This window comes from Neovison vison, chromosome 11 (genome assembly GCF_020171115.1).
Source record: "Neovison vison isolate M4711 chromosome 11, ASM_NN_V1, whole genome shotgun sequence".
NCBI lineage: Eukaryota > Metazoa > Chordata > Mammalia > Carnivora > Mustelidae > Neogale > Neogale vison.
Window position 1 is genome coordinate 36781189 of NC_058101.1, and position 12564 is coordinate 36793752.

The 12564-nt window shown below is 48.5% G+C and overlaps 1 protein-coding gene across 4 annotated transcripts in view; it reads right to left on the reverse strand.

The window, feature by feature from the left end:
• TBC1D1 (TBC1 domain family member 1) overlaps window positions 1-12564 on the reverse strand; it is a 219884-nt gene that overhangs the window by 1768 nt on the left and 205552 nt on the right. For 3 of the 4 annotated variants that reach the window (XM_044224711.1, XM_044224712.1, XM_044224713.1), the window contains 2 exons: window positions 9036-9205; window positions 2425-2598 (listed from right to left, as the gene is read on the reverse strand). In XM_044224711.1, coding sequence (XP_044080646.1) covers window positions 2425-2598; window positions 9036-9205 — 344 coding nt within the window. Of the gene's footprint in view, window positions 1-2424; window positions 2599-9035; window positions 9206-9717; window positions 9807-12564 lie in introns of those variants that run through there. The other variant, XM_044224714.1, reaches the window with a different exon arrangement.

Consider the following 12564-nt stretch of genomic DNA (forward strand, 5'->3'; position numbering starts at 1 on the left):
GGCCCACCGCCCCCACGAAGGACTGCCCGTTCTCGAGGCCCACGGGATCCCCGCGTGCCACCCGGCTTCGTGGTGAGCGGTTCTGCACGGCTGTCACTCTCCTCCATGAGACGGAAGCGCTTTCATGGAGAAAAGCACGTCTCCTGTACACGGGTTTGGCCTCCCGCAGCACCTAGATCACTGGTACTTGATGACTCACAGACGCTTAGTATAAAAAAAGCATGTCCGTTATTATGTGGCACCACTTGGTGGGTGTATGCAATTGTCTTCTATCATCTTGCGCTGCTGGACAAAACAGGGAGAACCCTTTGCTCTCAAGCTGCTAGATAACATTAAGTGTTTAACAGGGAAACAAACGGGATCTTGGTCTCTCTGGCAACTAATAGGAACAGAACAAAGATAGAAAACAGGTCAATTTTGATACTTTGGAAAAAAACAAAGATCTATGGTCAAAAACTATTATATTATAGTTAACACTATCTTTGGACTCTGAAAACTGTTTAAAAAAAAAAAAAGGAGGTGTGAGTCTTACAGAACATAGATAAGTGTGGCTGCAAGACAGTAAGCCCACGTGACTCGCGGAGGGAACTGGGAAAACCATCTTCAAGCTCCTACAAACTGACATAGCGTCCTCCCGGTCCCAGGTCTTGGACAGCAGCAGTGTCTGAGTCTCAGTGGCCCTGGCACCTGGCAAGGCGAGGGTCCCCAATACTGGTGGGCTGGCACAGCCTTGAATGATCCCTCCACAGAGCACAGCCGCTTGGTGAAACACCACTGCAAGAAGGATGTCCATCATGACTAATTACCACCCGGAGTCCTTCTTGAGGGATTTCAAGATCTGAGCAGCTTTGCACTGCTTTTCTCATCATTAAAAGGGTATAGTATCAGAGAAGCAACATGAAATTATGTGCACCCTTTACCATGAGGAAAAAAAAATTCACAAAGGCATTAGCCCAATAAATGGAATCTTCTATTTCCGTCCTGCCTATCTTCATGAGCCAAATGCTTCAAATGCTAGTCCGAGCTTTGTCAGAAACGTTCCTATTAACGTTCTATTTCAGAGACCTAGTTTGTTTGGAAGTCACTTAAAATTACCACCTCACATGCAGACCATTACAGGCCAGATAAGGCTCTTTATCCCCGTGGGCCTCCCCTTCGAGGACAGCCAAGACATCCTGGACACACTGTACACAAACATCTTTCCAGTTAGGACATCTCAGTTGTAGGGGGAAAAAAGAAGCTAAATTTCAGAATGTGCTTGGTGGTTAGGACTGGGCAGGGAAAGCGTTTTTCTTTGTTCCTCTACAGTAAATAGCCACTAGGTCTCCTGGGATAAGTCCCTGCTGGGAGGAATGCATTTTGGACTAGGGTTGATTTATTAAGCTCTCAATGCTAGCCTTTCTCATATCACTGCCAAGCCTGTGTCTGCAGAGCGGCAACTTTCTATGGAGAAAACTAAGAGGCTTAGGTGGGGATGGAAGGCTTATTCTAAGGTCAGCCCAGGAACACCATAAAATACATGCTTTGGGGACAAATATGTATTTGTCTTTGCAGCAAATAAAGTTTTTTTTTAAAATCCCTCCAAACAATTCCTTGACATTAATAGCATTACCACCCATTCATGGCATTAAGAAAGTAGACTGTACCATTATGTTATTCGATGTGATCGGTAAAGGAGCTGTGCTAAGCTGTCAGGGACTGTGTGTCACACAGACGCAGCAATCGGGACAGGGCAGGTCAGAGGTCTGCCCAGCGTGACAGTGTGGAGACAACACTGGATCTGGTGGGAGCTGGGTTTCTGGACTACATCCCCAGGCTTACCCCATCTCACCCTTCTGTACACATGGTCTGTTTGCCTTTCTACCACATGTCCTCACCCACATTCATCCATGTGAAGATGGAAGCTTCTAGAGGGGAGAACTGTGTCCCTCATGAATTAAACTTTTGTATTTGCAGTAAAGACTCTCAAGTCATGACCACATGCTCTGGTTTGTTTTGTTAGGTAGATCTCTGCGTTACTCCCCTCCCTTAACGTCCCTCCATGGACCTAGCTGGTTTCGCTCACAGAAGCCCAAGCCTTTGATTTTCTGGCTATTCCTCAAAGCACAATTGCTGGCATTCAGCGAACCCTCGGCATCCTGGACCCCAGTTCACCGCTGGGCCTCCCTCCTAAAAGGGTTAAGTGCGGAGACAGCCTCTCAGAAAGCTCCAGGACTGTCTGACCTCAGCAAAGGATAATCTGTCTGCTCCCTAATAAAAAGGACCAATTCTCCTGGGCTACCTTTGATCCCAACTATAAACAGACCAGGGGGCGGGGGGAGAGGTCCCGCGGTCATGGGAAAACCCAGCCCGCCGGTGCTTTGGTGCGCTAATGATCTACCCCACGCTCAGGGCTCAGGAAGAGGCTTTCTAAATATGCTCTACCTGCAGTTGTTCAAGGAGGTCAAGGTTCTGTTTGCGCAAGCTGCTGTTGGTCTTCTCTAATTTGTCCATTCTTTGGTTGTCACTGAGAGGAGAGGAATCGATAAGTTCTTCTTGAAGCACGTGGTACTCGACTTCGTAGGCTTGTAACTGTTTGGCGATATCCATCTCAGACACCTGTTACGTACAGACAAGCCGTCAGGCCCCCAGAATGAGACAAATCCCACATGCGCGTGTGCGGCCCTGTCAGCAAACATCCCCCACACACCTACTCCGGGCCTGGTACTGTCAGTGAGAAACAAGGAAAACTCCCTGCATTGAAAAGGTAACAATTCTACTTGGGAAGAAAAAAACAAAAGAAGCACTGAGACATAAACCCAAGGTACCAATAGGTATGGGTCTCGGATAACTCATTTTCTAAAGGCCCAAACCTTACTGTTTTTTTTTTTTTTAAAAAGGCTTTTTACAAAAATTTATTTTTAGTTCCTATTTCAGCACAGATTTCCTTTTTCTCTGAAAATTCTATTGTGTTAGACACATCAGCTATGGTCAAAGAAAAAACAAAACAAAACAGAAGAATCATAGCCCTATTTGCCCAGTCACCGAGTCAAAGTTTAATTATAGTTCACAGGGTTTTTAGAGTTACAAGAACAGCTAAGTAATGGAACTGTTTACTAAAAAACCCTCCTTTGCACATAAGATATGCAGAAATGAGCCAAAACCCAAATGTCGCCCACGCAGATGAGTGAACATGAAACAATGCCTTCCTGCCCATAATAGTAACAGTGATCGAGAAACCACCCGTGTGAAAAACAGCCCCGAGGTGCCCAAGTGAGTCGTTCATGTTTGGACTTTCTCTGAGGGAGCGGGGTGGGAGCTGCACAGGGGTCAGGAGCGGCCGCGGCCTCTCTCCTGCAGCTGCTTCTGTGGGATCGCCCTGCGGGCTGGGGCTCTGAGCGCCCGAGTCAAGTCCCAGGGAGGCTCTGCGTGTGGGTCTGGGCGTCCGGTCATGCTGGCTCGGTGGAAACAAGGCCAGCATCCCAGATCACACACTTGGAAGATGAGGTTAGGCCTTACAAGAGCACAAAGGAACTCTTCACTGCCTTCTTTAAGAAAGAAATTCCAGTGGAGTGCGAATCAATGGAAAGCTCGCATTCCCCGACGGCGCCCTGTTAGCACTCAAACAGGGATGAACCCTATCTTCCCTGAAATCGATACTCAAAATCCATGTTTACTTTCTCACCATTCCTAACAATCTTCTCTGCTTGGAGATTAATTTTTCAGCTTCCTGCTTTTCAACGGAATTCAATGCACAAGGTCAATTAGGCACAAAAGTCATTCTATGCCCCGAACTACTATGTATTGTATTCGTGGTGTGGGTGTGTGTGCAAGCTTGCCGTGTTGATAGACAATCCTCTGTTGTCCCTCCGAGTGACCGCGAGGTCAGCAGGCCTTACTCTTGCTGCAGTTCAGCCAAGAACATGGACTCAGCCCTCAAATCAGGGCTCCCCTGGTGATGCCCTGAATGACCTTGAGCAAGTTACGTGACTTCTCCCAGCCTCGACTCCTGGCCCCAGACACAGAGATGAGAGCACCCATCTCCAGCATCACTGTGGGAATTCTGTGAGGCAACTCGTGGGAGTTCCCAGCACATGCCTGGCAGGGGGAAGCAGGTGCTCATTTAGCTAAGGAAGCTGCTTCCACGCGACTGTCATGAAACCCTCACGTTCAACCTTGCGCTTCAGCAAAATTACAAAGGATGCCACATCACGGAACCTCTGAACAGCTCAAACGGGGCAAAAACCGCAAACATTAAAACCGAGACTGCCGTGGCACTGGTGTATAATTAGGCTGCAGAATAAATGTACAGTTCCTTCTCTCTTTCTACTGAGATTTAGTTTTAAATGAGCTACTAATGTGGAATACCTGGGAACAAAACCTGTGGCCCCTCATACAGATTGATGCTATGCTAAGGTTAATGGCTCTCAGCTGTGCCCGGAGCTGTACACTCTTTCAGGGACCCATTAATTTCCAGGAACCACCCTGGGTCATCCTGCTTAATTGCATCATTATCTCCTGGCAGCTGGAATACTTCGAGCCCTGCGTTTTGCAGGTATGCTCTAGAATTGATCCCAAAGCATGGCACTCTGGCTGGTTGGGAAGGCAGAGCCCAGGTCCTCAAATGAGGCTTTTTCGAGTTGCTCTATATTCTTCATGACCATAATTACAAGTGGCTTCTTTGTTCTACCTACTCGACGTGTCATAACCCCGTTAATCCATTCGTCCAGTGCTGGGTATCTAGTTACTTATAAAGTTTCTGTAGTTAAAAATGACAACGCTGAACATCCTTGCACATATGGCTTTTCCCATATTTTGGATTATTTCCTAAGGATACATTCCAAGAAAGGGGATTACTGAGTCAAAGGCCATGAATATTTTACTGGCTTGTGATACACATCGCCAAGTTGCCTCCCAAATGGGAATAATCAATGCACAATGCCATCGACAACAACACACCAATGTGCCAGGCACAGTCTATCCCTGGCGCCTGGTACCGACCTTAGTATGTTTCATTTTGTTAGTCTAGCAGGTAGAGCACTGTATGTTATTTAAATTATGCATGAAGGTAAATATTTTCCCAGATATTTGTTTACTAGATGGATCTCCTCTTTAGTGAACTGTCTGTTTATGTTCTTGGCTCGTTTGCTCCTGGAGACACAGTGGGTTCCTCTTTGCAGTCTGTGCACACTCTGTATAATGAAGCCGTTAACCCTGACGCCTGCAGAACTGGCCACAAACTTTCCACCTTCCCAGCCTCCAGGCCCTGCCCCCAGGTCTGTCCGTCTCAGTGGCATTGCCAGGGCTGGAGAAAGGAGCAGGGGCCCAGGGTTGGCCACGAGGGGCTACAGTGCCTGTAGTGAATTTAAAAATAAAAAACCCAACTAAAAACTGGTCTGTTTTTTATTATCACCACATGCAGGCAATTCTAAACAATATCAGTGGTAAAATATTCCTCCTCACTGTACGCACCACTTTTGGTATGGCACTGACTGGCCTTTGAAGGAAGTCCTCGTTGTCAGCCGAGCAAACTGCCCGAGCTGCGAGGGCTCCTCCCGGCGCAGACGAGGCCGTCTCAACGCTGTGATTCTGAGGAGCGGCTCCGGAACAAAGGAACCTTGTTAAGATTCTGGTTTCTATTCTACAAGCTCAACTAGAACAGGGAATTGTCTAGTGTGTTCAGTGAAGCTGCCCACAGCAGAGCTTTTCAAATGTTCCAGTGTGTGTGAATCCCCTGGGGATCTTGTTAAAATGCAGATTCTGACTCAGCAGGTCTGGGGCGAGGCCCCAGATTCTGCATTTCTGGCAAGTTCCTACAGAGTACAATGACAGGTGCAGGCCTGGGGCCACACTGTGAACACAGCCCCAAGAACTCTTTGCTCTGTCTCCCAAAGTCCCCCTTCAACTTGGATTTTTTTTCCTTAACACTGAAATGAACCGGCAGAGGCAGACAGCAGTCCCCGAGGCAAACAGACAACCTGACCTCCTTCTCTGTTTCTGTGTCTTCCCAAGGTTTCCCCCTTGTTGGGTTAGAGGATTTTTATGGCTCATATTCAACTGACAGTTAAAGAGAGGACCTGCCACAGACTTCAGAGACCCTTCTCCTTCTGCCCTGGGCTCCGTCAACTCTGGACCTGCCCTGCTGTGGCCGCTCCCAGCCTGCCCATCCGGAGCCAAAGCCGCAGAGCCCTGTCCTTCGCTCCCTCCCTCCCATCCCGGCTGCATGCTGTGTCCCACTGCTGGAGCTGAGGCTATCTGCAGAAAGAGCATCGAACGACATGAGCCAGAACTACCCCAGAGGACCATCAGGCCGCCACCCACTCACATACATGACAGCTGCTCTGACGGGTGCAATGAATGCGTCTGTCACTTGCACCCTGTGGACCTCCAAGAGCTGAGCCTGGGGGCCCTCTCAGGCTGCCAAGGAGTCGCACTGTTACCTCAGGCCTCATCTCTGAATGGGACTTGAAACTAGGGCACCCTCTAGGTGGGGAGGGGGCAGTGAGCACGGAACGCATGGGAGGGCAAGAGGGCGGCGAGCTGGGCTTCCCATCAAGACTCTTGGCAGGATATAAACCTGGGCCCCGAAATGTAGATTCTGCATTCCCCACACTGCTGCTCCACAATCCACAATCCACAACCACCCTTCCCTTCCAAGTTCAATGCAGAGGCATCTTGGATTTCCCTCAATTCTCACTCCCCTGCCTGTGATCAGCAATCAGCAAAGCACCACCTATGGACTGAATCTGTCCCACTGCATGTTATTACAAATAAAGTTTTATTGAAACAACAGTCACTCCATTCATGGGTATATTATCTTTGTGCTGCAAAGGCAGAGTGGAGTGACTACAAGAGACCTTCCAGCCCCCAAAGCCTGAATGACTTACTATCTGGCCCACTGCAGAAAATGGGTGCTGACCCCTGCTCTTAGCTCACTCCTTGGGTCCACCTGAACTCATCTCTCCCAACTCCCAGTCAGCAGCGCTCACCCCACCAGCCTGGCTCCCACACGCCCTCGCACGAGCACCACTGTGGCTCTTACCACACTTGGAATTACTGGGTTCCAAGCTCGTCTTCTGCACAAGATGGTCTCTGCTGTCAGAGACCCATCCCATTCTTGGCTCTGCCACTGCAAACAGAGTGTTGAGCATGTTACCCTCTCCATGCCCAGCTTCCTGCCTATAAAAATGGGGATTATAACACACATCCTAGGGCTATTAAGGGGTCCATGGAATAAAGGACCCCAAGTTCAAGATGGCTGCCTGAAACAAATCAGGTGCACATACACACAAAATTCTACTCTCTCCATGTCTAGTCCTCCAACAATTAAATAGACCCTGATACTTTGAGTAAGTATTCTTTACAGAAAAGGGAGGAGAAAACAGGATTCTTTTCTGGGGCTCAGTATCTAGGAGGTAAACTGAATGTTCGCTGAGCCTGCCTGCCTGCCTGCGAGCCAGGGGGGCCCTCCCTGGGCACGGCCTTGAGGTAACCACGGTGCTCTGTCTGCCCTGGTGGCCAGAGCACCTAGGTTTACGCCGTGAGAGCTGAAAGGCAATCGGTGCCCATAAATGCCAAACATTTAAGAATCAAAAGGACAGAGAATTCAGTTAACATACAGGTAAAATACAGAAAATCCTCTGTAATTAAATGATCCCGCGGCGCACTGTGGTGCTGCAAAGTTGCGAGGTCACCACCCCCTCAACATCAGGGAAACCAAGGGCCAGTGAGCCTGCCTCTTTGCGCCCTATGGGCCTCGTGGGTTAAAACCACCTATCCTGTCAGGACCGTGGTCATGACGAAATGAGATCGTGTGCATATATAGATTCACACAGAACCTGGCAGGAAGTAGGGCGTGAATAAGCCAAAGCTATTCACATTGAGAGAAACATGCCAGGGAAGCAAAATACGGAGAGACACATCGATTCATGAAAACCAAAGCGCAGAGTGGGAAAGCAGTGCCCTTTGGCAGCAGAGGTGTAGGAGACGAGCAGAGATCCAGAGTCCCCCGGGGCTCACAGCAGCTCCCCTCCCCAGGCCACACCTGCTTCTTTCTCTATGCGCCACACCACAGGAGGGGCGGCAAATAAAATTAGAAACACCGCGTCTGGGTGCAGTCCACAGGAGTCACCAGACTCCTCTTGGACCATAAGAAGTCCTCCGAGTAAGGATGTGCTTAAAAAACAGCTTTGTTTCACGACTTGTTTTTATTTGACTGCTCTATGCTCTATGTTTTTGTTGCACTGGGAGCAGGTGAGGCCTGATTGCTGGGCCTGTCGCAGAAATCCCTGCCAGAGCATCCTGAGCCATCCAGCCCCTGGACGCTTGCAGCGGTGACCCACCCCTGCTAAACAGCCCCGTCCTTCGGAGCCAGCAAACATACTAGAAGGTTCTTCTTTATACAGAGTCAAAATCACCCCTAAACTGAACAACTGATCTAGTTGTAATTCTGGCTTAACCCACCCTCGCCCCTAACGTTTGAGAGGAATGGTCCTACTGGCTACAGAAACCAGAGGTGCTCAAGCCACAGATGTGGAACTGAATTCTAAAACACACACACACACACACACACACACACACACACACACACATATATCATGGAACAAACTCCTAGAATATATACTATCATGATTTTTCTATCAAAGGGTTATTTTTAGAAAATCCCAAATACTCCCACGCAGCTGAAAAAAAAAAAAAAAATCAAAGCTCTCCCACTGTAGGGCCGGCCTGATTGTGCACATGTGTTTCAGAAGAACAACCAGGAGTGAAGCCCCTTGACTATAAGCAGCTGCCGATAGCCTGGGCCGGTTTTCAGCCCTGACCGCTGCCCCCTTGTCTGCACGTGGCAGAGCCCCATCACATTCCCAACGCACGCGCACTTGGATACGCGCTCAGTCACTGACCACGTACTTGGCCATGTGCTTCCTACCTGCCCGGCAACACACAGGGTGCTGCCCACCGGACCAAGTGGTAGGAGACAGGTCCCGAGAGAAAGAAAGTTAAGCTCTCCAAATCCAGGACGGCATACGCCTTTGGAAGGTCGGACTGAAGCGTACCTGACTGATGGTCTTTTCCATTTGCACCAAGCCCAGGTTGGGAAGGGTGTTTTTTATAAAGTCAACTATGGTTTCTAGGTTTTCATGTTGCAGAATCAAGGGCTTATGGCTTCCCAACAGACTTAAAGCCACTTTAAATATGACCTCTGATCCCTGAAGAAAGATCATATCTGGGAAAACACAGAAATGCAGAAAAGTTAAACCAGACCAGTTTCTGATGAAGTAACATTGCGTTTTCTTGTTCACACATCAGAGCAAGATGGTGGGAAACGTGAACCCAAATTGCGGACTTTATTTCCTTTTTAAGTGCCTGATATTTCAGATAAGGTTGTCAAGATAATATTGCAAATAATAAAAGAAATACAGATAAATGTATTGCTAAGATTTTTGTCACAAGTTCAGACAAATCTTTTTTGTTATTGTTCTAAAATATGTTAAATTCAAAAAAGCTTCAAAAGAGAAAACGTTTTATTACACTGTTTTTCTAGAGATGCTCTAGGGTTTTAAAGGAGTTACATAACACATTTTTGTGAGTAAAACTGGAAGATGTTTAGATACACAGCATCAGAAATTAAGTAAAAAAAAAAAAGCATCTCTTTTTGAAATAAGGAATTGAATTAAAAGACTGCTAAAATCCATAAACCATCTGCAGAGTTGCAAAAGTACATTATTAAATACTTGCCCGTACGCTGGATTTTAGCATAACAATGGAGTGAAAACCATCTTCCTTCAGAAAAATTCAAAGAACCCTGTCAGTTATTTTCTAGTTCTTGCCACAGTTTTTTCTTAGAACAGCTGGCCAATGTTAGCAACCCCTACACGGACTGTGACGTGGTAAGAGGGAGGGCCAGTGGCCCAGGCCACGGGGTGAGCAGCCGGCCTCGCCCCAGCACCCCCTTCCTCACAGAGCTGAAGCCACTTGAAAAAGAGATCATCCCGGGGCCAGAGCACAACTAATTGTTTGATGACTAAATTCAGGCAAGTAACCTAACAACTGGAATTAAAAATACAAGAGGAAAACATACTTTTAAAAATGAGGGCATGGATCTAACTAGAGGCAACTGTCAATATGGGGGGGAGGGGCTGCAGGGTAAGGCGAGAGACAGAGAAGTGGTCCTCCGGGTCATCAGGTCCTGGAAAACAAAAGCAGGTGAGAGGAAGAAAGCCCCAGCAGTGGGCTTCTCTAGGTGGTTCCACAAACAGGAAAGGCTGGAAGCTGCTGCCCACAGGGAAGGGGAAGGTGTCCGCATCGGAGTGATTTGTGCAAGAGCGCACAGGGCAGGTCCTGGGCACCCCTGGCCGGCTAGGTCAGCCCTGGGATGCCCTGTGACCTTCCCCAAGGCCTCGGCCACACCAGCAGTTTCTGTGCCAGGGTGCGTGTCACCGGTCTCTCTCACAGAGCTCAGGGCCACACTGTTTCCCCAAACATCACAAGTGCTCATGGCACAGACGGCCCCGCGAAGCGGGAAGGACAGCGGCCTCCTCCTTGGGTGTGGCTGCAGAGGCTGGGAAGATAAATTAGTGAACTGGTCGTATCTTTGAAATCTGAGCCCTCGGGGGGAAGTACTACGGATATCAGACAGTCCGCTGTAAGAATAGTTTTGTGAAACGTCTGCTTCATGAAATACACCAGTTTAACCACATAAGTCATCACTACAGAAAATACAGAAGGTCTCAGCACCATACCCTGAGATGTGTTTTTAAAAAGAAATATTTCCCCAAATAAAACAAACTTGAAGCTTCTGTGGTTTAGACAGCAAGGCTTCCTTTCAATAGATCCGCTGGGAATAGTGCCTCGTCTAAGCCAAGTAAGAGAAGTAATTATCGGGGAAGTTTTATGAGCACAAACATGCAACCCATAGCCACAGTCTCTTTAGGCAGACAACTGGGACCTCCAAATTTTACTCATGGTTTTGTTGTTGTTGTTTTAGAGAGGGGGTTGGGGAGGCAGAGGGAGAGAGAATCTTACTCAAGCAGGCTCCACACCCAGCATGGAGCCAAACCTGGGCTCGATCTCAATCCTGAGATCATGACCTGAGTTGAAATCAAGAGTCAAACGCTTCACTGACGGAGCCACCCAAGCATCCCAGGATCTTGGTTTTTATTTTATATTTTTATTTTTTTTAAAGATTTTATTTATTTGAGAGAGAGACAGAGTGAGAGAGCATGAGAAGGAAGGTCAGAGGGAGAAGCAGACTCCCCATGGAGCTGGGAGCCTGATGCGGGACTCGATCCTAGGGCTCTGGGATCATGACCCGAGTCAAAGGCAGTCACTTCCCCAACTGAGCCACCTGGCTGCCCCAGGATCTTGGTTTTTAGAACAAATCTGCTTAGTGGAGTGCTCCCTAGCATTCTAAACTCTGACTTTTCTGGGCTGTATAAAGAAAACAAGAAAGCTGAGAGAGGTGTTTTGTTGTTGTTTTTGAACTGCTCTTTGAAAATATAGCCCTGGATGTATCTGTCTCATTTGGTGTGTCTGCATTTAACAATACAAATGCTCTTTCCTGATGCTATTCCCAGGGCCTTAAGAGCGCTCTTCTACCTGCTGAGAAGTTCCTCGCATGTAAGTCAGCAGGCATTCACTGAGCATCTACTACATGCCAGGCTTTGTACTGGGCACCAGAGATCGAGCCATGAACAAAAAGCTCAAAGAGAAAACTGCAGACACACCAAAATCTGTTGGTTTGGGAGAGTTAGGCCCTGGTGTCAGGAGAGCAAGAGGGATGAAAACATTCTAAGCAAAGGTGGCTGCCAAACCCAATCTTGAAGAACCCACAGAAGCTTGCGAAGTCAGGAGTCAGGAAGGAGGAGGAAAAGAAGGTGTGAATGCCCAAGGGTGTGTGGAAGCTGCACACCATGTCTGGGAGCCTGAAGAGCAGGAGAAGGCAAGAGCTTGGGCTCGGTGTGGCACCTCGTAGGGCTGGATCACCAAGGGCTCTCCTCCATCCAGACATCAGCATCCTGATTTACCCAGAGCACAGCAGGGGTCACCCAAGGCTTTCTGTTCCCTTTGATCCGAGGAGGTCAGTGCCCAGGTAAAGGGATGATGTCAATGAGACCCGTGAGCCTGACCTTGCCAAGGCTACTCAGCTTTAGACAGAGAAGAGCCTTCGCAGGTGAGAGGACCCCGACTCCCACCCGCAGACTCCCGGGGGCCTGCTGCCAGCCCGAGATGCTCACCCAGCGCTCCTGGAGGCCCACTCCAGATGCCCACCCTCCTGAGGGCAGGCCGGCCAGCAGGCTGCAGGAGCCCTGCGGTGGGAGCCCAGCCCCAGAAACTTGTCATCCTGGGAAGGTCTCAAATAAGGACTTCATTTGGGTGCTCGATAATGGACCGTGCCAGAAGGGTTAAAGGAAGGACCCCCCACTACCCACCCTCCTGTCTGCCAAAGTTTTGCTTGGAGGCTGGGACTACTCAATTGATCTGACTCGCCTTGGGGGCACTATCTGTAACCCTTAAACAATGGATACCTTTTTCTCCCTCTGGAAATTTAAAAACTTAAATAACTTTTAAAGAATTGTAGAGAAA